This window comes from Phaenicophaeus curvirostris, chromosome 3, assembly GCF_032191515.1.
Source record: "Phaenicophaeus curvirostris isolate KB17595 chromosome 3, BPBGC_Pcur_1.0, whole genome shotgun sequence".
Lineage (NCBI taxonomy): Eukaryota > Metazoa > Chordata > Aves > Cuculiformes > Cuculidae > Phaenicophaeus > Phaenicophaeus curvirostris.
The window spans coordinates 73,317,615-73,342,603 of NC_091394.1; the positions used below are offsets into that span (position 1 = coordinate 73,317,615).

The window sequence follows — 24,989 nt, forward strand, 5'->3', positions numbered from 1 at the left end:
TGGACATTATTTCTAATTTAACAGGTCATTACAGCTTTAGCATAATTGTGGGAATAAAAGCACATAAAATACAAGAACTTCAAAATAAATTTACAGATCGCATTTACGCAACAACTTACTGCATTTGAAAATTACTACAGTGCAAATTATAATAAACAAGAAGGCAGGCCGTAGGAGTGTGCACTATGATAGTAGCTGGATTTGATGTGCAGAACTCCACCACAGTCCTGACCACTGTGGCTATTTATTGCTCCTTCCCAGGTGTGAGTGGTGAAAAACAGCAGTAAAGATCAGGCCCAGCCACCGCAAGCTTCAGCAACAGATGCTTTCTGTTCATGCTGCTGGCTGACAGCTCCAGAGCCCAAATTCTGCCAAAGAAAAGCCAAGCTCACAGCCCGGGCTGTGCTTTATGCGTTTTAGTGACAAGGTGGTAATCAATCATCATACAAGGGCATAAAAGCAGGACTATGGGCTGAGTTAAGACTCTCCACCACCCAGCACCAGCACGGCTCAGCGTGGAGCACTGTCCAGGTTGGGATGATGCACTCCAAATACAGCAAATAAAATAAGAAAAGTAAAACTTGGAAAGAACTCAGAGAAAGGCAGCCAGAATAATCCAAGGTCAGACAAACACAAGCTATGAGAAGAGACTGAACAAATTGCAACTGTTAAACCTATAGAGAGATGATGGCCTCAGAGGGGACAGTAGCACACAGACATTTTGGAAGCTACTGCAGTGAAACAGGCAATGCTCACATCTACATAGATGAACAGAAGAAGTAATGGGATCAAACATCTGCAAGAAAAACTAGAAAGAGATGTTATGAGAAATCTCTATAAGGAGGACAGGTAGAAATTGCCTAGAGGCACTAGAGAACATCTATCACAAGAGCACATATAAAGCAAACATCTTAAAGGAATAATACAGTTAGAAGTGATCATACACTGGGAAAGGGAGAAGAAGATCTCTCAAAGCCTCTACTTGGCCCATGTCCTCTGTCTTTACGTAGTGACCTACTATGCTGCACGTCCATCTTCCGCTTTATAGAGTCCCAGATGCAGCTAAAGCTACTAGAACTAGACTACAGTTTAACTCCGTATTGATTTTCCTGTGAAACAGCAAGGTTATACAAAAGGCCAGATTCTCAGACTATGTAATTCAATTTAACTTCACTACCTTGAAAATGGATTAATTCAATGAAATTGGGTAAATTACACCAGATGGGAATCTCGCTCTGAATCTATGCCACTGATCGTATTTCAACTGAATCTTTCAACTGACAAGGCACATCAGTCTTAGGTCAGAGCATTATCTTAGATCAGACTCTTAATTCTCGTGCACTTAAGCTTCCATCTTCAAACAACAGAACTCAGAAACTTCTGTTTGCCATCATGAAAATCCTTAAAAACAAATGGTCTCAATTTCTGTGGTCTCCAGTACCAGGACACATACTTGTCAATAACATTGCCCATCCCATTGCTTTCATCTTTGAAATACTTAACCACAACTGGGCATTGCTTTCCTCTGACACCTCCAGCTGAGACTCAGTGTAGAGCTGGCTTAAAGAAGAAATAAAATCCCAAATGAACTGTGACATGTCAAAGAGATTATTAACTCTGAAAGGCCTAATACAGTGTCAAACAATGGTCTGTCATGTCTGACAAATTCTGGATTTTCCCTGTTAAACAGGAAAGGAAGCATGGTTGGGTATGAAGAATCCGGATTTTTCCCAGTTCTGCAATTCCCATGGCATTCAAAACTCTATTACTGCTAACCATAAGAAAAGGAACATCCAAAAATCACTGAAACCGCAGTGGCGTAAATGAAGGCTGTATAAGTCACTGAACACAAGCACAAAAAACCAACAAAGTTGTTTATGAAAATTCTATTCAGGACCCATTAGAAAAGGAAACACATCAGTACTCTGGGAATTCCCATGTTGCATCAAAATGCAGGACTCCACACAAAGACATCCAAACCTTTAAGTGATTCTATTAAAGTTACACCTATCAGTGAAGGCTCCAGGCTTGCCTAATCCACCATTTATTGTGTGAAGTACACCTATGTTCATACAAGTCAGCATGAGAGAAACTAAATCCTGGAAGCAGAAGTGAGGAGAAGCATACGGAAGAGACGTGCAGCCAGGCTAGTCAGGCTTAGCCTAGGAGTCTGGGGCAGAGATTGATCCCGGCTGTCTTCAAAATGTCAGGTAAGTCTGAATTCACATATAACACAACCTGCTGCAATATAAACAAGCCCTAATATTACACATCTCTCAAAAGCAGTGATGAACCAGTCATAAACTTGTTCTATCTGAGCAGATGTCAGCATCTGCTTTAAGTAGACAGAACCGAAACATTTGCACTCCTTCCACATCCCCAACCCCCACACTATCCCAAAGTGAGGAAGAACACTGAGTGTCAGAATTTTCAGTGGAATTTTATACCAGAGCAGAAAGACAGATGCTTTGATGATTTCCATCCCCCCTACAATCTGGGCAGCCAACCTTGTTTCTAAGCTGTTCATCCTTACTATTAAAATTGATTTGCACAACAGTACATTGCAGCCTAAGCAAGCACAGCAGTCATTAAAGAGTTTCTGTAGTTAGCCAAGTCAACTACTGATGAATGGGTCCATCCTTTGTCAAGCAACTGTAAGGAACTGGTAAAAAATAATTTGTGGTACAGGAATAGCCATGATGACAAGGTAGGCATACCTCCTGCCTGTCCTCTCGCTTTTCAACAGCAGTGTGCTCTGTTTGCTGGTCTTCAACCGATCCCTCATTATAATAACAGAAAATAACAAACACGTCCTGGTCATTTGCAAGGGCTTATGCTGAGAAAATATGGAAAACTTTAGGAAATAAAAGTGCAGACACTGAAGCAGTGTCACTGCAAATTAAATCACACTGAACAATTCACACATAAGCAAAGAACAGTAGCTCAACAAGGAATCAGGACAGGGTCAGAATTAAAACTGTACTATGTAACATGGTGATCGCAGAACACTGCAGAACATTTCTTAAAACTCACAATACTCCCAAATATCACATCTCCCCTATCATTCTTCTCACTGTTCTAAGTCCCCTTTATTTTGCTCCAGTCAGTTCAACATGACCAGCTTCACTGTTTTCTTGCAGACAGTTTTGCAGGTAGGGATGCTACTTCTGGATTAAAAAAAAGCAAAACAAAACACAACTCCACCTCCCCACTCAGCCCAAACCATAAACAAAAACCCACATAAAAAAATCGAGAACAACAAAAAATAAGAAAAATAATCTACTTCTCTTTGTGAGACCTCTAAAAGGCCTTAGATGAAGAGATTATATACAACCTTAAAAGTACAATAATCACAAAAATCGTGAGTCTTCATACTAGTTATCACTTTGAGCTGTGGGGAAGACTGCAACAGAAATGATGCCACAAAGTTTTCACACCAGAGTAGCTCCAAGAATTCCAGGTTGCATTTTACTAAATAACAAATGAAGAGCTCTAAGGGAGAAACCTTGCCTATAGACAGAGAGTAGAATGATATCTGATACATTAGAAATCTGGTGACAAATTCCCATCTCTTTTCATAGTTTCCACACCAAAAGAACAAATGACAAGCCTGGGATAAATATTCTTCATCAGGAACTACACGGAGCAGCCTATAATGAGCTCTCTTGCAGGATTTGGCATAATGTCCTGTCACGGATAAGAGAAGAAGAGCGATGCTCAGCCTTCCCCTAGACCTCTAAGACTGCAGAAGCTGCTCTTCAGTATTCTCATATTTGGAACTGGAAACATTCTGATTCTAGAAATATTACTCCAGTGCCTTTAATACACAGGAAACTACACTGCTGGAAGCATAGTGCCAAGAGTTGTAATCAGAGAGAAGTAACGGAGACTTGTAACCTAGACAAATGAGGAGGGATGTCACAGAGAAATCAACAGATAATGAACACCAAAGCAAATGTGAAGTTTCATTCCTCAACCCTGATAAACAAAAGGTCTCATCACTGAAGAAACCCTTTTTGAACACTAGCAAACTGCTCTGCCTTCAAAGTTTAAGGAAAAGGTTAGTCCATTTTTACAAGTTATTAAAAAAAAAAAAAACAAACCAAAAAAAACCCCCAAACCACCAAAAACCAGCCTGAGTTAACAGGTAATCGTAGGAAGCATTGGATCGCTGGATATTAGTATAATAAGAAGCGAAAGAGGGACTAATTATAAAAAACTTAATGGACACATCTAACTCTCACTGTCATCTTCCTTCACAATAACCAAGCACATGTAAACATAAATCGAGCAAACTTCAGTTCTGTCTGCAGGTTTACTAACGCATGTTTTTGCCTCACAACAGCCAAACTGATGTGCCACTTATAACCACAGGGGTGAAAGTCGCAGGGCCAGGCCACTAGACTTCATTTTAAATAGCTCCCAAGTATGTAGTTTGGTATGAGTTGAGGAGGCTTGTATCCTCCCTGAGGATGACCAGCCCTGAGAACATTCGTAGTCCCATGAGCCACATTTCATTAGAACACAATTAGAAGAATTATTTGCCTTTTTTTTACAGTCTTGTTTCCAATAACTGAACGACTTCATAAGTAAGTAAACATATCTGTTGTTATATAGCCTATTCCAGACCTATGACTGCTCAGGAGTTAATTACAGCACACAAACTCTCTATGCATTCCTTTAGATACACATTTGCTTATGGAAGAATGGGCTGTGTGTATTGGCAATTTTTCCTCTGTTCTGTCTACACTGTATTAGTTCACTAAACAGATTTGATTAGCTGTTTCCTCCAAAGGCATTTACCTTTGGAATTAAGATTTTAACAATAGGAGTCTCTTGTATGTATACACACACAAAATGACAGCTCTTTAATGATGCTAGGTCAGAAAAATGTCCCTTCTGTGAACACCAGGCAAGAAAAACGTCCTTGAGTAACTCAGATACAAAATGCCAATAAATTGAATTTATGTCTCATTTAGTCTACAATAGAACAGTTAGTACTTAAAGGGTACATATACTTCCCCTAGTCCCTTTCTTCCTAAGAAACTTGCAGATGCTGAAAATCAATTCCTTTTGTCTCCTTGTTATTCATCTGCTACACATTAAGGAGAAACTCTGGGCATTCAGTGATCCCACAATGGTCTTTCATCTTCAGAGAAGCCTGGTATGAATTAAAATCTTACGCTCCTCAAATTATAGATGCATACTACAGCATGCCACTGACTTATCTGCCCATGATTTTCACCAGTTTTCTCAGCATGGTGCAGCTAGTTCATCTGCATCTTTCAACTCAAGTGACTCTTCTACAAGCTCATGAAAAGTTCTTTGAAACCAGCGTACACAACTAGATGTCCCCCTATGACAGGTACCACTACTCTTTTTTCCAACTCCCCGTCATTTAGAATTTATACTAAAAATTAGTTGTACTACAGCCAATATCCTCATACAAGAACAAAAAGTACTTTATGAAGGTAACGTTCTTTCATTTCAGTGGCCTTGAGAGATGAAGATTACAAAACAATAGCTTTTAACTGATGCCAATCCTGTGTCATGTCTGATTTTAAGGGCAGTTTTAACTTAGGACGTTGTTCTTCTGTAACAGAAGTAAAATGTAATTGCTATCTAGATTGCTACAGCACTGGTCAAACACACACTGATCTTTCACTTCCAGCTTCAAGCTAGTCATGTTGCTGCATGTCCCATACCACAGCAATTCAAGGCTTCCACTCTTGTATCTGCAAGTAAATCAAGGCTTAACATACTTATTCTTGTTTTAGTCTTTGTTACTCGTTCAGTCTATTTTCCCTCCTTCCAAATGCTGTTTGCCCACTGCTCAACTCTCAAATATTCCCTGCAGCCAAGGCAACACATCCAAACTAACAGAACACTTGTAAATCTACATTCACATTCTGTCCTACAGGAACCATGATCTCTTACATCTACCTGCAGCACTTTCCCTTGACAAGCTTCTAGCCACCTTGCTCTGCAATCTCTTCAATGAATCATTTCATTGTTTAAATTAGATCTGAGTGTAAAATATTTTCTACCAAGCAATCTTATCTATTCAATACGGTAGTGTGAAGAGCTTTAAAATATAGCTACTAAAAAGCTAAACTAGAACCGAACTGCGTTTTGTATGTAATCCTGAACATCAGCTAAAAGAGGAGACACAGCTCCTCAAGTTCACTAGGTACTTTGGGCTCAGATTATAACATAGGCAAGAAAATTTGGAGATTATCATGTGCCTGAAATAGCTGCCCAAAGCTACTGTGCAACTAGTAGCGGACATTGAACTCCAATGTCATACAAATGGCTTGTGCCACCTAGATTAAAGCTAACCCAGATACACCTATGGCTCCAGCCACAAGTGATGCCTGCACAGCAAAGACCTTACCTCACTTGAATCCTCCTGCTGATTGATAACAGCTAGTGCATCCTCTGCAGCCTGGCGCTTGGCTTCAGCAACAGTGCGCTCCATCTTGGCTCTCTCTGAAGTGATCATGTCATGAGCTTTCCGCTCTGCCTCCGACACTGCCTTCTGCAACTCAGCCATTGCCTGACGCTTTACTTCATTGACAGCTTCCTCTACAAAATAGCAAGAAATCCTCATCAGCAAAGGATACTTGGCACAGGGCTACATAGAACTGATGCATGAAACACAGCAGAGCCTCTGACTCATTTTGAGAAGGATGACGCAGAGGTACCCGATTCCTCAAGACTCTTTAGGACCACCTAGGTGCTTCTTTACTTCCCCATCACCAAAAGCTCTCACAAGTCTCTAACACTTGTGATGATCCTTGCTACTTTTATTCAGGGTCAGCACTTTAAGCACAGACATTTCAGATTTCTGGCTTGTTATTTTTGTAACGTTTTTAAACATTCTACTTGGAAAATTGGTTTTGTGGCACAACAGATTTATGAATATCTTTGGTGAGAATTATTATTTAAGACACAGTATTACAGATTTTTTCAAGAACGTATCTTTAAGCTCTGGAAATTACGACAGGATTTAGAGTAATTAACAATTTCTTCCCCCATATGTTAACAAATAAATACATGATGTTAAGAAACCCCCAAGAGTTTATTTAAAATTTTTAAATCACTGGCCTGATATCTTTTCATGGACATATAATTTTATGAGCCAAAATAAAAATTTGTTTATGAACATTCATTTGACCTCTTGATCTCTCCTTCAAACCCACATTTACGCTGTGAAGACTCAACTTCCTGGCTCCGCTGAGCACTTGAACACACCACAGCCAGCAAAGCTTCAGCACGCAATTAACACTAAGCAGAGGCACACAACTTCATTAAATTCAAACCTTCATGGTTCTGGTAAAATAACTAAATCAGTGTGAGCTGTTTCTTTGGTACATGCTAGTGTCATATCTTTTATTCCGGAAAACACGGATTGTCATATATTAGTTATTTGGCTTTTGATGCAGGAGAAGTGGAAAGATTTTACTAATGAACAGTCTTTTAATTGACAACTAAAACAAGTAATTTCTTTTTTTTTTTTAATTAACTGCTCTAATTAACAAGGAAACCTCCTCCCCCTGAATTAGTGTATCTAATTTTCATCTTTATTCAAAGCAAAATGACAATGATTAATTGAAAATTTAATAAGCAGTAATTATTAACTTGGCAAACCTAGTACCAATTAACACTCTATTAAAACTAATTATGACATGTTTCATTCAAGTGTTTGCACTTAATTGTTTCATCCACTTAAAACCCACCTTAATTAAATGTTCTATTTAATTAAAAACATAGATTTCTAATAAAAATGTTTTACTGTAGATTAAAATCAAAGTATTACAACTGTGTTACTGGTTTGAGTTTTAGTCCGTATATTTAGCCCGTACATTTAGCCCGTGTAGCCTGGGACACAACAACCCTGGGCAGCGCTATAGGCTTAGGGAAGAGTGGCTAGAAAGCTACCTGTCGGAGAAAGACCTGCGGGTGTTGGCTGACAGCAGCTGAATGAGTCAGCAGTGTGCCCAGGTGGCCAAGAAGGCCAATGGCATCCTGGTCTGTATTAGAAACAGCGTGGCCAGCAGGATCGGGGAGGTGATTCTGCCCCTGTGCTCGGCCCTGGTGAGACAGCACCTCGAATACTGTGCTCAGTTTTGAGCCCCTCACTAAAACAAAGACATTTAGGTCCTGGAGCGTGTCTAGAGAAAGGGAACAAAGCTTGGGAAGGGACTGCAGAACAAGTCTTACAAGTTACGGCTGAAGGGACTGGTGTTGTTCTGTCTGGAGAAAAGCGGGCTGAGGGGAGACCTTACCACAGTCTACAGTTACCTGAAAGGAGCTTCTAGCAAGGTGGGTGTTTGTCTCTTCTCTCAAGTGAAAGGTGATAGGGCGAGAGGGAATGGCCTCAAGTTGAATGGGGGAGGAGGAGTGGGGGGGAAAGGGGAAAAATTAGGAAAAAATTCTTTACTGAAATGGTTATCGGGCACTGGCAGAGGCTGCCCAGGGAGGTGGTTGAGTCACCATCCCTGGAGGTATTTAAATGACAGTTAGATGAAGAGCTCATGGATACGGTTTAGTGGTGGACAGGTACCACTTACTCAGTGATATCGAAGGTCTTTTCCAACCAAGCAATTCTATGATTTGTTGGCGTGCACACAGACATAACTCTTACCTACGGATACTAAATCAATAACTGGTTTGAGCTTTTGTCTCATAGCTCTGCACTTGTTATTTTTAAAAAATAAGGACTACATGAAGTCTCAATTTTCAGTTACTAAGCAAATTACAATAAAGACTTAACTTCAAGCCATGTACTAACTAAAACTGAAATAATTACAATGAAAGAGTTCTATTGATCTGTGTTTGTGTGTGTTATGTGTGTACATGCCTGCAAGAGACATTTCAACTCAAGTTTTCTAGGGAGGGGAATTCAGAAATAAAACCTATGCCTTTATTTTTATGAGGCTGAAAATATGCCCTTATATTACCCTACCATAAATGTTGTTTAGGGGAAGGCCTCAGGAGGGGAAAAAAATCATACCCTTCAACCATACAGCCAAGGCTTAATTTACTTTGAATATTCAAGGTGAATTAAAATTCTATCTAAGTGGCAATACAGGACAATAATTTTTGCTTACGATCAAAGCTGCAGCTAGACTAATTGTATATGCAAATCAGGCAATTTATATTTAAATTATGCATTCCTATTCTAGTCCCACAGGCACACACTGATCAGCAAAGGGAATTGGTAGGACATTTGCAAGGTGCTTGAATATTTATTACCAACTGCAAACATTCACTGATTGTGAGAAAAGAAATATACACGGGCAAACATACAGATGCAATTTTATTACCATTTTCATAAAAATGAGGCAGCTTAAATACAGACGTTTTGTGTCTGTGAACTGCAGTTATCAACGCAGTAGATTTCTTAGAGGAAATCTGTATTCTTGCTGATGTTTGCTACGAATAGAAATTATCTCTGTATGGCATGATGCATTTTCATTACATCATATAAATTTAGTTTTACATTGAGGTGTTTGCAATGACTAGAAATGCCACTTTAAAGTATTATATTAAATAGAGGCACAATACACCAACATTTTACAAAGACTTCTAATTTTATAGTTTTTCCATCTTAAATAATCTACTTCTTTTCAGTTCAAATATAGAAATTGAACCTTATACTCTACCTTCTATATTGTATACCTTCTATACCTTCTATACTCTACCTTATATATTGTAAGATCTCTTGCAAAGCTTCTGAAAGTGTGAAGGTGCTAAAAGTGCCTATAAGGTCATATGCCTGACTTACACTTTTTAACTGGTATAAACCATGGATTGGACTTATTTCTGTTATCTTTGATAACAGAATTTGTGTTGTGCTGTACTAAGTGTGAAATCAAATAGTTAAAATATGTTGGGTTTTTTGGTCACAATGTATCACAGAAAGATGTATTTCTCCACCAAAAGGGTTTTCAAGCACTGGAACAGGCTGCCCAGGGAGGCGGTTGAGTCACCATCCCTGGAGGTGTTTAAAAAGCAGGTAGATAAGGTGTTTGGGGACATGATTTAGTAGTAGACAGGTACGGTTGGAGTTGATGACCTCTAAGGTCTTTTCCAATCTAATGATTCTATGATTGTACCGTTATTTCAATACTGGATGAACTCATGAATACACAAATAAACTAAACAAAATTTCCTGGTATTGATTTTCTGCACATCATCTTAAATGTTTCCAGTATGTATAGATATTTTATAGGCATAGAATGCAGGCTACAGATAACAATAAAAACTCTCATATCTGTGCAGGAAAAGTTATGCGTAACAGTGAAGTACATTTTATTTGCCTTGATGGTGCTGAGCTATGAAGACCAGTACTTTCCCTTTTTCTGTTTTTCCAGAGAAGAGAAGAATGATTAGATTCCAGTATCAGAAAACATAAATCTGGAAGTTTTTAAAACCAAAATATCTAAGACGCATGAATCTGCATCCTCCATTTTTCCAGTAATTCTAAGCATTTTTAGCATAAATTCAGCCTATCTTTTTAGGAATGCAATTGATAACTTCCTTCTCTTCGAGTAGTGCTAACTCATGAGTGAAGCTCCAGGGAGTAAACAGCCTGTATGGAATAGGCATCATTCAGCATGATCAGAGATGCTTGGAGATAACTCAGGAAAATAATTCAACTCATCATTCACTGACGTATATAACCCAACATGATGTTTCACCAGCTGGCTCCTGGTCACCTCCCTCATATTGTGGGCATACTCAGTCCACATGATGAATGAGCAAAGGTGGTAGGTAGGGGAGCAGTCTTGTGCTACGACATTTGTATCATCTCGCTCTCAATCTGACCCGGGCAAAGAAGGCATTAGGAGTTGTTCACATGAGCTATCTCAGCTTCATACTCCAAAATGCACAATCCCCATCTCAGGGCTCCCCTAGAGAACGTGCAGGGTCTTTACTGTCTTTTTATGACAAAGAATGGCCATTCCACACCTGCTTGGTAACTCCAGAGCTTAAGTCAAGTAAGTAACTCGAGTAACTGGTAACTCCAGCCCAGAACTGCCAAGAATAGTAGGCTTTGCTGTGTCATGGGAGATAGTTGGAAGGCAGTTTCCTCACTACATAAAAATAATCTAAGAAGCAGCTTACAGTGCACCTGCGATCCCCTTGGTATCTAATAAAGAGAAATAGGTATTCCCAGAGAGCATAAGACATCCAACCTATGACCTGCCTGATCCTGTTCATATGCCTGTCTCTCCCTTGACTACTGAGGGACACCAAAAACTTAGCTTGGACTCTTGACCTACATACCCATAATTCAATGTGAAGAATCAGGACACTGACAACTTACCACTGATATATGAAACTGAATGGGGTTCACATGGTTTTAATTCACAAGGTGCTGTTTACTATGTGCTTGCTCCAACAATCGCAGAAGCACATGCTTAAGTTGGTATAAAAGAACTGTGCTGGAGTCTATCTGTCTCTGGAAGTTTAAAGCGAATCTCTTACTCACAGGACTTTGAGGTTATTTATTAACCACTTTTATGCCATATTCTCCATATTCTTTCAGTTCAATAGATTCAGCATCCCAATCAGACTTTGATTCAGCTGCTTGCACATTCATCTTTACAGACATTTGAGATGCATTTATGCACATTGACCCAGCAGAAATGACTTGTGAGAGCCTTCTTGACTGGCAGTTGCAGCCCAGCCAACAAACTACGGAGTATCTCAAATGGCACTAGCAGCCACCTTACAGAGCTGAATTGCACCTTTACTGCCATGAACTGATTATGAAATTGTGGACACCTCCAGCTTCAGTGCACCCTCTGGAAAATGAAGGCAAATGATTTACAGAAAGTTGTATACTTTCTATCTTTTTACTACTGTTAGTAACAGATACAGGTTTGCGTCCTATAGGAGGCCAGACTTTTTTTATTGTGCAATTCACAGACATGCTCGATTAATGCAGGGAATCTGATTTAAACCCACATAATCATGAAAATAAGAGACTAGAAATGGGACCAAAGGAAAAAATTTGTTTTAAATCAGCTGATAACATTCATAAGATGATGTCACAGCTCCTTTACACTAGCATTTGTGGATATATACAACGTGAATGCACATTCAATTTTATAACTCGGGACAAGAGCTTCAATTAACTGGTGTTACCAGCTTATGAAGAAGCTTTTCTTGTATTGCTAACTTATGAAGAAAGCTTTTTCCTTCTATTGTACTGCACCCAGGAGTCACAAATGACCTGATATGCCAAAAACTACCAAAACCTAGATCTTCCAAGAAGAATAAAGTTCCTGAAATTCAACTGCACAATGCTCCTCTTACTGAGATTTCCTGTAACTGTGTAATTTTATTATTATTCTTAAATTTAAGCTGTTAATATAAATACAGGAAACAGGAAAACAAACTATAAAAATAAAAAACTTCTGGGTACACAAGAGCATTGAGTTATAAAGGCTATGCTTTCCTTGAAGAAAAAGTGGTAGATTATTTTGTTATTTTTTGTGCAAACCACAGCTGTTCCAAAAATATTAATTTACATATTGACAAATGTAGACTTTACATGATAAACCCACATCACACAAAGACATAACTTCTTGTCTGAAGCAAAAATATGCCAGCAAAACATTCTTTACATATATGTTCAGTATTTAGTTTAAAACACACCGAGAAGCAGCAAGCAGTTATAGGAGATTTGATCAGAAAGCACCAAAACTGCTGCATATTTGCCATGTAATCATTAACTCCTGCTCAGACAGCTGCAATAGACTTCATGGTTATACAGGTGTCCAAAGGGGAGGGTGTGGGTGTATGAGTGTCTATGTAGAAGCTCAACAATGTCACTGGAGTTCAAGAGCCACCTCCTGGCCCTTCTGAAAACAAGGAAACTCCGTATTGATGTTGAAAGAGCAAGGATTTAGTTCTAGCACTGCAATAGGATCCTCATCAGGAAGTTCCTGTGTTCAAGCAGTTTTAAAGTGTTGAAGAAAACTCTGTACAACCACAACATCTCTCCATGGTGCTTTTCAAGCTTGGGGAAGCCCGTGCAACCACACAGAGCTGCTGCAGAGATATGATCTTGCTTACTTCTTTATAAGCACAGACTTCACTGGGGGCTGACAGGCATAAGATTTTTGTAAAATTAAGAGTGATTGCATTGCATAACAAAAGATTTTTCTTTAACAGGTATACTTTGGGGTTTTTCCTCTGTTGGGAATTACGACCTTAACTAGGTAAGAAAATTGAAGCTTAAAAAAAATTCCACCAAACTTTTTTTTTTTTAAATTGCTAACAGACTGAACCTTAAACATATCAAGTTTCACACTAGAACCATTATAACCCCAGAAAATAGAGGTCCTTAATGAAGTACTGATATGCCCCTAACTATAGCAGCAGATGACTCTATAATAAATTATTTCATGTCCTGATCAGTTCAGTTTAAGATTATTAAACACAATTTCTTCTTGTTATGAGTAAGACCCTTTTATTTCTCCCCATTTTCATTCCTCATAACAGTGCATTAACAACTGCACACAGCTGCCAGAAGACTAAGCTGGTGTTTTTAAACAGTTCTTACCAGCTTTCTTCCATATCTCCTCTGGCACGTATCCAGACGCAGGCCTGTGAAGGAATTCCCGATGAGATTCTGCAAGAGGAGGGGGTGTGGAGAGAAAAAGAAAGAGCATGGTAAGCAATGCTTGCTTCTTGAACAAGGCTTAGAGAAATACCTTTTTCCTTCTCTCAGACAAAAAAAAAAAAAAAAAATTACAGGAAGTTTTTTCCTAAGCAAAATAAAATGAGTCCCGTGATCATAGCTCCTGAATGTCACACAGACCAGATCAAAGTTTAGGACTCAAATTTCTCATCTTAAGGCAAGCTGAAACTAGTTAAAGCATTTTTATCTTACATCATTTCAAGTCAACTCTATATGACAGTTTCCATGCTTTTAAGGCTGGCTTTGCAAGACCAGCTGAGGAGAGATGTGCCTCATCCTTTGTCATTATGTTTATGAAAAGGAAGAATAAAGAGGGCAACAGTCCACATTTGGCACTTGTGCTCTATGAAAACAGAATGGCTATTGATGAGCAGAGATAAAAGCTAAGATGTCATACTAGTAACCAAATAAGCTGCCCACAGAAAGAGGTGTTTCTCTATGTTGAGAGCTACACTTTCACACTGGTAACTGCAGCTGCACAAGTTTGAAAAACAGAACCTTTAACTTTAGGTTAAGCCCCTAAACACATATGCTGCCAAACAACTTGCTGGAGCTGAAGCTCATAATTCACCCATATATTTCAATCACATTTTGACAGCTCTTTCCCCTCTTCCTCTTTTTTAAAGGGTTTAACCTCTGAGCCTGCACCTAAGAGCTCTGAGATCAGCAAGATTCCTTCCACACAGACTTCAAAGGCTGAGGATCAGACAATACAAAAAGAAAATTCACTTTGTCCTGAAATTTAGCATACAGATTCTCTGCAGATGAAAAGCTGCTCTTTTCAAATCCAATTTTAAAACTGATTATCTATTTTTCAAAGAAATAGAAATTTAAAAAAAAAACAAACCAAAAGAAAGAAAAACATAAAGGTAAGTTAATTGCCATGACTACTATTGCCTGTATGACAGAATTCAATCATCAAAATAAAATATCTTAATTTATTACATTAAAGATAAAGGTTTGCATCTTTTTAGAAATGTCGCTAGAAATTGAAGTGTTTGACATCTGAGTTTGGAACATAAGAGAAGTACACATGCCACTCTTTGAATGCTAAATTTACTAACTACATTAATTTTTTGTATCTTAAAGTTATTATTCACTAACTTGATCATACAGTAATATTTTTAAGGAAAACATTGATTCCTTAGGTTTTGCAAACAATTTTTACACCACCATACATACACGTGCAGTGCTGTTTATATACAGTAGACTACAGAAACTTAAATGTATTTGAAGAATTATATGTAGTATCGCAGACAGCTAGCAAAGATGAAAGTAACTGCTGCTGTTTATAGCTATGCAAAGAGTAGGGAATCCCAATCCCTGAGCACTGTTCCACAGATGCAGCTTCTAGCACATGAATCTGCAGACACCAACGGGGTGGACTGAATCTTCCCATCCGACAGGCAGCTGCGTGGATTTCCCTAGCTCTTTTGTTTGTTGCTAAAGTACAGGATGAAAATAAACTGGATTTTTGTAGGCAGAATTTCACACCTCTCGAGCAGAAAATGATGGATGTGTGTATGTAAATGTGTGTGCAAGATTCTGCAAAACATTAGCTATTTTCATGGGTTTAATCAGCATGACAGAGGACTGCAGACCTAATGCAAAAATTCTCAGCATCACTTAGCTCGTGTGATGCTGAAGACAACAAATATTGTGCACACATCTAAGATCCCTCAGAGGATTTTAGACTTATAGGAACAGTGCCAGTTCAAGTCAGGGACAAGGGTGGCAGCAGGAAACATTGCTTGAAAGCTCAGGAAAACTAGAAGTGAAAAACAAACTCTCCTATTGGTCTTCCTACAATATCTGCAGAGAAAGACACAACCAAACTCCAAATGTGGCAAAAGAAGGGAGTTGTTGCGTTCATGTCCTGTATTTTGTGTTGTTTTCCTGTCTGCTAGTTAAGGTATGATCCACTGCAAGGGGATCATAACCTTGATTTAAGCTCTTCATCATTTTAGTATTAAAAATAAAGAAATATGGAGCTGATTTTTTGTACATATGATTTTCCAAAAATGGAATTCAATGACATAAATGACCAGATTGCCAGCTAACTGTTAAAATTTCCAAAACATAAACATCAATCAAGCTCTTATTCCAACCACAAATTATTTACATGAGGAATGAGATCCCCTGCAAGAAGAATTAAATCAAGAGCTTGTGAGAGACTTTCCCATACTTTGGAATGGTGCACAAAAAAAGACAAGAAGCACTTATGAAGATAATAAATAACACATTTTCCAGGCATCAAAAATATTATTAACATGGCTGTTGTTTAGTGAGTGGTGATGAGTCCATGGAAACAATCTTCTCTGGGGGGATAAACTAGAGGATATGACCAGGGGATTAAGTCTAATGTTACTAATACTTTTAAGGTAAGGTGTCCTTCAGATTAAGAATTACAGAACTTGCTCAGTAAAACTGTAACACAAAAGCTTTTAACTCGGACATCTAGTAAACTAAAATCAAAAGTAATACAACTGAGTGAAGTCCCTAAAATACTACATGCAAAACCAACTGCAAAAAGAATGGGGAAGAATGCACTATATTAACTAACTGACTGCAGCACTTGGAAGCCAAAGAAAGTTCTGCCTGGAGGGAAAGGCATTAAAATCAGATAAAACTGGGAATAACCTGAAGCAGTAAGTCAGCTCATCCAGAAAAGGATAACAGAAGATGCTTTACGTGTCAGGTATAAGACAAAGGCTTATTAATGGTGGAAGTGCAACGATGTTATTATGCAGAACAACGGGATGTATACCACTGAATTTACCTGAAATTCACAGCAAAGCATGGTTTGAGAGCATTTGTTGATTATCAACCTGGTTGCTACTGAACCAGATGAAAAAGTCCAATAAGAAAAATAAAGAGACCACCTGCAGAAGACTAAATAGAGCTCATCTGCCAAGAGCTTAAATGAAGTAAAAATAAAATAGATTTTGAAATTGAAAATGTTTGGGGAATTTTCTGTTTTAATGTGAAGTAAACTTTTCAGAAAAAAAGTTGTTGGATTTGCACATAGGAATACACATAAGGAAAAGAGACAAAAATTAGTCTCAGTTTCAGCCTCACATTCTATTGAACAGCAGCGAAAACCACAGTGTATTATTTTGTAATATATATATATATATATAAACCCCTACTTTTGGTCTATCCTGGATTTATTTATTTATTTAATATGAAACATCCCCCCCAATTGTCACAATATGGTGCTGGGTTCCATATGGGCCCTGTTGTATTTATTTCAAGAACACATTCAACCATAGGAATTATGTTAATACACCAACCAGATTTCTGGAGCTTAATGAGCAGAACTACCTTGTGGAAATATTTTTGGTGGCTTTAAGATAAAGAGAGTAGATGCTGACAGTAATCAGAGAGAGATGTGGAGAGTTTTAAAAGCAGAAATAAATATGGGTGCAGGAAGTGAAACAGAGACAAAAAGCTAGGACCAAATAAAGGATATGAACTCCCACATGAAAATAAGGACCAAACTCAAGAAAACAGAATGGAAAGACTTAAAAGATATGTTCAAAGCTGTCAAAATGCCTGATCCATATTTGGAAAGAAGGAACAGGAGATAGGTTGAATATACAAAAGCATGGAGGTTTTTATCACTGGACAATGACAACCAAGCCTGTAATAACAAAACATTAAGAAACTGAGGTGAATAGCTGATCTTTTGAGGATCTTTTAGAATATATTGCGTTTATAAAAATACTGGCAGTGACCACAATACCCTATATGCCATAGTGAACACTAGTGCTCAAAAATAATGAAAGGTGCAGATAATGAGCCCTGAACTATAGATGATTTTATACAAAAAATACATAAGCTTTTACATATATTTATATGCTTTTCATATTTCATATGAAAGTTTTGCTTCATTCTACTTTATAATAAATGTAGCAACGTTGGTGGGGGACAGGCAACAAACAAAAACTTTTCAGAGCAAAAGTATAAGATATTCACTGCCTTGTTTCTAAGAGTCAATCTTAATAGCGTGCCACTCCAATTAATGAAATACATACATAAAACTCTGAAGAAGTGCAATACTGAATGAGACTACCTTGCTAACCCTGTTGGGAGGAAAGTTTCAAGTAATTTACGAACATCTTTGCCCTTTAATATATTTTAGTGGCTATTACAACACTTCTTGAACACATGTGAAGTTGTGTTTAAAATATAGTTGTGTTCTCATTTAAAAGTAATAAGAAAAGGATAACCACATACTGACTGTATTACTGAATCACCCTCCACCAAGAACAAACTTCCATTAACTATCAGCAGGATATTTTCTATCTTATATGCCATCTATGAGATTTTTTGCAAAGCACAACAGTAACAAGGCTGGTATAAGGAATGGATAAAAGTGACCCAAGTCTCACAGAGGTCAGAAATGAATACTGAGAATACAAATGCACAATGTCTCTGCAGCTGTAGCTCATCTAACAGCTTGCAATTCAGTTCACCACAACCCAGCTCAAAACTTCCGTGCAACAAGGGGATTAGACCAATACTTAATATCATCAGTAACCAGAATTACAGAGGCTTTACATTCTAGAATTACAAGTTAAAAACGCTACTGTGGTATTCACAGCATTCCTTTTAGCTCATGTTGAGCATAACATGCATATCACAGCAATGCTGATTATCTGAAAATGGCAAAGGAAAGATTTTATAATTGCAGCAGGAACACACATATATTGACAGGAATGTCCTGGCTAACACTGAAAGTACAAAGGCTAACAAACTTTGATAAAATAGCTAGCTCTGAAAGGGTTATCAGTTAAAAAAATGTTTGAAGAAATGGCTACCGTATGTGGTTTTTACAAATTCATATACTTCTGAGAATCCTGGCTTTTTGGGGCAAGTCCTGCAGGTATTGGCACTCTTCAGTTGGAGATTTCAAACTCTGTTTAGTAAGATTTCTACTCTGATAAATTCAACAGACACAAAATATCAACATCACTGCAGACTATCTGATGTGTGCCTACACCACTTATCTAGAGCCACAGCTGCACTCAATAAGGTTATAGATCTTGTTTATAACCCACGTTACAGAACCCTCATCTTTAATTTATCTGACTGCGTGTATTTCAGTATACATTGTCTGATAAGTGTAATTATTCACTATTAGGATGAAAGTTGCAACCCTGCTGCAGTATGTAGTACTGAAATTCTTCAGCAGAAATGGAGGAGTCAGATGATGTATTATTCACTTCATGGACCATCACAGTTCACCAAGAGAATATATATAAAGTCTGAGTCATTTTTAGACTTTCATAAACATGTATTATTCAGATTGAAAAGAATGGACCCATCTTACCCTTCAACACAGTCTCAGATAATAATGAGAGTTTGTAAGCTGCTGTGGCTGGCTAATGTGTTTATTGGATTACACTGCATTAAAACAAATGATCAAAGATTTCATTTGATTTCTTAATGAAAAATATCAATCAAAAAATATTGATAAGATACTGTGAACTGTCAAAAGGGATGTCAAATTAAATGAAGCACAAAAATCTTCGGCTGAAAAAAGTCTGCTTGTTCAAAATGGCAACCAGAATTTTCTTCCATTTCTTTTAGACTACTTATGATAAATTTCAGCTCAGAGTTTTTCAGCACTAGCTATCTATGAAGACTATCACATAATTTTTATAGTGAGAACTGATTACTTGATAATATTTAACTGTAAAGAAAAAGAAACAAAGACACAGACAGTGCAGCCATATGGCCCCCTTTTTTTCCCTCTTGCCAGTGGAGATGACAAGATGGATTTAAACGGTGGATTATCTCATTAAAAAAAAAAGTACAAAGAGGAATCACTGACGTTTAGCATCCCTGCAGCAAAAAAAAACAGTATTTACATGTTGTGGCACTTTAATTAGAACATTTGAGGAATTTTTCAACCTCTTCCTCCTCACTCTAAAATAAAAAGCCTCTAAGCAGAACAGCACCTCAAGATTCACAGACACTGCTTCACTTTTATTACACCTCTGAATGAGTTTTCATTTTGTTAACTAGATTACTACCAGATCTAAGGAAATACAAGGATTACCTTTCCATAGACTCTGAAGCAAGTATTTTGTCAAGATGTAAAGGTATTCCTTATCAATACTTATGACTGAAATGGATGCTACATCACTGAAGCATGCAAGTTTTATGTCCACGAGTCTAGGCATGTAGTTTTTGTAGCCAAATAACCAAAACGGACGTGCTAAAACTGAAATGGACACACTCCAACCAGTTCAGTTGTACCCATAGTACTGTAGAGCTGACTGGCATGTCCAATGCCAAGGGCAGTGCTAGTCTTCTATAGCACACGGACTTTGCTGTTTCCAAAAACTCATCTTGACAAATACACCAATAAAATGATAATATAGGAACCAAATTATATGTTTGATCTTCACTTTATCTTTTCCTGCTTTTGTTCTGGTTATGATTATTCTCTTTGGATTGCACTATTATCTATAAAGTTTTGGTGAGTGGCTTAAGTTCCACTTTCTTTGGAGAAAGTATAAAAACTCAGTTTCCATTCTTTTTTTTATTTTTTTACCTACTAACTACACTTACAAGCACCATGGCCTCGTTTATTTGCATCACAAATTTACAACAGAAGGGTGCCACTGCTTTTGTCTAGGGGCTTCCTCTCAAGAGTTCTTCCCGAAGCTGCATCTGTGATCGACATTTCAGACACTGTATTTATTAGTCTTTCTTTACATTACATTTAACATTATTCATACAAGCCATTACCTGAATGCTTCTTTCTGAGAAGGGCTCCTCTAGAGACTAGACTTATGAATGAAGTTGGGAACTGCATTTCCATAACCCTTCCTTTCACTGACTGAATCTAATTTATAGAGCTATTGGCTCAGACCATTTGACACACAGACACAAAATAAGGTTTGTTTGTTATCAAGAGGCACTAAATAGTCCAGTAAGAACTCTAGAGATTTACCAAGAAGATGGAGAAGGCAGTAGATTTGTTTTACTAATTGCAATTGAATAATTTCTAGAATTAATAAGTTATTCTTAAAGGCAAAAGAAAAACACAGCTCTAAATAAAATATGGTTGCAAAATAACACTAACAAGCAATTCTACTAGTGACCACAGTTTATGATTTTGAGTAGATGGCATTCAATACATGCAATTTATTTTTTTTTTAAAGATAAATATTATACAAGCAATTACAGTTTGCTGAGTTTGAAGAGAACTTCAAAAGAGCGGAGAACAATAAAAAGGCATCACCAAGACGTGTTTCTTTAGCACACTTGCCATAAAAGTGAGGAGATGAGGTAGAAGCAGGCCAACATATTAATAAATTACAAAAGTCCACAAAATAAAAGCTTGCTTTTATACAGCAGAGTCATCCTGGAGTAGTTGTGTGAGGTGTTGTGTGACTGTAACTGTGAAGATTTGCAGGGGGTGAAAGTCCAACTGCTTGCTCTGCTCCTCCTAAATGGGCTTTGCAGCTTGAGCCGAGCTGCGAGTGGCTCCAGGTAACTACACAATGAGCAGTACCCAAAACAGCTCAGATGTGCCTGGGTGAGCAGCAGCGGTGGACACAGACCTAGGATGGTCACATGTGCACCCCAGATGCTGCTTCTTTCTTACACGGAAACCAGGTACAGCTAAGAAGTGCCCCCCTCTTTATATTTGCCTTCATAGAATCATAGAATAGTTTGGGTTGGAAGGGTCATTAAAGATCATCTAGTTTCAACCCCCCTGCCATGGGCAGGGACATCCCACTAGATCAGGCTGCCCAAGGCCCCATCCAGCCTGGCCTTGAACGCTTCCAGGAATGGGGAATCCACAACTTCCCTTGGCAACCTGTTCCAGTGTCTCACCACTCACGGTGAAGAAATTCTTCCTAATGTCTAGTCTAAATCTGCCCCTCTCCAGTTTATACACTTAGAAAGATGAATTTCAAGTTAAATCATTTGATTCAAGAAGGTGAAAGCCCTTTGTTTCACAGAAACACTTATGGATTTCCTTAATCAAGCAGGCAAGGGAGGGAGACAGAAGGGACAGAGAGTCAATGCTTTGCCATCCCCACCTGACAGTCTATCCTCCCATCCCACCTCTCTGAGACACTGCTGAATGGAAAGCAAATTACCAAGCATTACCCAAACCCTCAAGCAATTCCGCACGTAAACATGACTATTAGGACATAAGAGTTACAGTTAATACAGTAGTTAGTAGAGAGGAATATTTGTTATCATGAAGGAAGAATCAGAAGAACGAATAAAAACATCTAGGACTTAGCTAAGCTGAATGAAGACCAGTAAACAATTTTTAATGAGGATACTGTACCTAAAGTAACTGGATCTGGATTCACTGGACTCTGCTGTCTGGAATGACTACTGCTGCTGTTACCGCCTTTTTTTAAATCTTCTGCATCACTATACCGCCGTATCCAGTAATTAAGCTCCTCACGGTCTGCTTCTTGACATCGCCGTAGTACAGTGAGAGATCGCCTAGTTTTTTCCACCATGTCCATTATACAGTTTAACAGCTATTCACAGCAGTGGATGGAGCAGAGAAACAAAAATAGAACATTTTATTCACAAACTGACACAAAAAATAAAGAAAACATTAATGTGCTGAGTGCATAACTCCTAATAATGAAGAGGTTTCTCCCAGTTATCTCAAATACAGATGAAAAATTCTTGTCTTCTTCTAAGAATGACAATCCCTTTCTATTTAGTTGGTGATCCTAAACTATACAGATATGGATTTCTGGCAGAAAGGGTGAAGACAAGGAGGAAAAGACTGAACAGACTGTAGCCTCACCACTAGTATCACATGGTACCACAGAGGCCAGGAGATCTGGTCCACAACCGATGCCTACAAATGCTGTAATAGCTAATAAATTCAAAGAACAAATCCAATGTGTCCCACATCCAGGGTTTAGAGAGTAGAGCCCGTTCCCCATTTGGCAGCCTGTAATAATTAGGATACTGCAGTAGGCACTTAACAGCAGGGCCTGATATGAGCTACCTAATGGGGAACATCAAGACTTCTCTTTTATTCGCCAACATTTTCAAAACTTGTCCTGGGATTTAGATTTGTTTTAAAAGAAAAATTTTAAACATCTATCTTAGAAGGGCTCCTTTCAGCTAATTATACATGAGTACATTTAGCCCTTACATGGTCAAGGTGTTTCCACTCTTCTGCCCATTCTCTGTCTGTTAGCCTGTGATCAATCATTTCTTCTTGACGTGTGCCATGCAACCCTGCCAAAAAGGAGCAAATCATGTTTACAGTTGGGAGTCCTCTAGGAGGAAATAAAAAAAAACCAAACATAAAAAGAGTCTATGAGACAAAAATATCATACATTTCCTGAACTAGTATCAAGAATGCCACCACAAAAATCGAATGATGCTTAAAAACTGCCTTAAATTCTCCTCAGCACTTTTCAGCAAACAAGTTGCTACTGTTTTTACTCAATTTAATGTCTTCAGTTCTGCAGGTTCTGAAGGCTGCAAGATGATTTCTCAAAAATGGTCATAACCCTTTCTAACTATATACAATTATTATTAGATATAATAATATTTAATATGCAATTTTTCATTTGCACTACTTGAAGAAGTCAGTAAGACAATTAATTGGTAATTTAGTACATCAAATACTAGCAGTACTTCACGAAATCCGAAAAATATTAGTATAAACTGAATGTTATTTCACTAAATGCAGTAATTACTATCATGTCAACAGAGTGTCATTAAGGATTCATCCTTTCACAGATGTTTAAACAACATGTGGTTAAAATGTAGCACATATACCAGAGCAGCTGACAACATAACACAACCAAGCCAGTATTTATTATCAACACTGCAGAGGAACCAACACTTGCTCTTTGTTTAGCCTCCTCTATACAGATGCTGAATATTTGTAAATGTAACAGTTTTATTGAAGATTTGTTTAAAAAAAGGAAGAGCAGTAAGTGCAGATTTGAAGCAAGCCAGGCAAATCTAAGAGACATCCCATTAAACCAAAACGTGCTGTGTGGGGTGTGGTTGGTGTTTCTGCTGTTCGTATCCACTGCAGACATCCCCATGTCACAGTGAACTCTTGAGATGCCACACTTCTCCGAAGTCTTTCCTCTGGTCTAAGCTGAAATCAAGCTATATCAATATTGTTATTGTCACAAATGTGGCATTAAAAGAAGAATAAAAGTCTCTACCTATACTTGCCTGCCCGGCAGCTAAGCGCCTGTGCCATCTACACAGCTGTGAAAGCACAGGTTCCACCTTCTTCTGACTCCATTCCTCTATAGCGCAGCAAAGACACAATTCATTCTACTTTTACAAATATAAATCTGAAATAAGACCATTAGAAGCAGCTAGACGGACAAATGCCTATAAAGGCTACATCTGAATGGCAGGTAGATTTAATCAGCAAACTCCCCCTATTCAAAATACAGAATATAATCACAGAAACCTAGAAGAAACGATGCAGAAAATCAACAACCCTTACCCATAGGTCTGTTTCTGTCCCTGAGGTCCCTGTGGTTGGGGTGTCGGTATGAGTCCCTGTAGTGGTGGGCAATGGCCATATCATCCAAACGATAATGCTGAGGTGGAGGTGGGGTGGGATGAGGCAGACCATTAGGCTGATAAGATAAGCCATTATTTGGACTGTACCGCTGGCCTGGGCTAATAGTGCAGGGCCGCTTGCTTGGATGCTCTGAGTGCAAAGGCTCTCTGTCAAAGCCATTTTCTTTGGTTCTGAAAAACAAAGCAAAGGAACTTAAATTTACTTGGCTAGCAGAGCTGCTCAGGAACATGCGCTCCTAACTACATGTGCAGCTTCCAGAACTAAAGCTCAGTCTCTCACTTTGTTGTTAATTTGTGGCATTGTAGAATATTTTCATGGCATTGCTTACTCAAAATATACAAAGGACGCATTTACTTTGTCTAATTATCCCTGTAACTTGAGAAATACTAGCAAGGTGAGCCTTCCAATGGAGTAGCTTAAAGAGTTGCACTGGAAAAGAAGGAGCATTCACTGAAATCACTGTCTGATAGATGAACAGACATGTAAATGCAAAGCTGAAACAACAAACTGATATATGAAGCTAGAGGCTGAGAAATGCCTACTTTCAGTACTGTAGGTTTTTTTCAAGAGGACACCACATAGTCTCAAGATAGGAAGTGTCAGTATACTGCAGGTCAGCTGTACACAAAGCCAGGATAAGCTCCCATCAAGATCAGTGTCATACTAAGACTTTGGGCAAGAATGACTCTAGATGATGAG

General features: G+C 38.3%; 1 protein-coding gene across 6 annotated transcripts in view; it reads right to left on the bottom strand.

Moving 5' to 3' along the window:
- Nucleotides 1–24,989, bottom strand: part of RUNX1T1 (RUNX1 partner transcriptional co-repressor 1) — a 110,617-nt gene that overhangs the window by 3,468 nt on the left and 82,160 nt on the right. For all 6 annotated transcript variants that reach the window (XM_069854333.1, XM_069854332.1, XM_069854336.1 and 3 more), the window contains 5 exons: nucleotides 24,210–24,460; nucleotides 22,881–22,966; nucleotides 22,044–22,245; nucleotides 13,583–13,651; nucleotides 6,395–6,585 (listed from right to left, as the gene is read on the bottom strand). In XM_069854333.1, coding sequence (XP_069710434.1) covers nucleotides 6,395–6,585; nucleotides 13,583–13,651; nucleotides 22,044–22,245; nucleotides 22,881–22,966; nucleotides 24,210–24,460 — 799 coding nt within the window. The remainder of the gene's footprint in view (nucleotides 1–6,394; nucleotides 6,586–13,582; nucleotides 13,652–22,043; nucleotides 22,246–22,880; nucleotides 22,967–24,209; nucleotides 24,461–24,989) is intronic.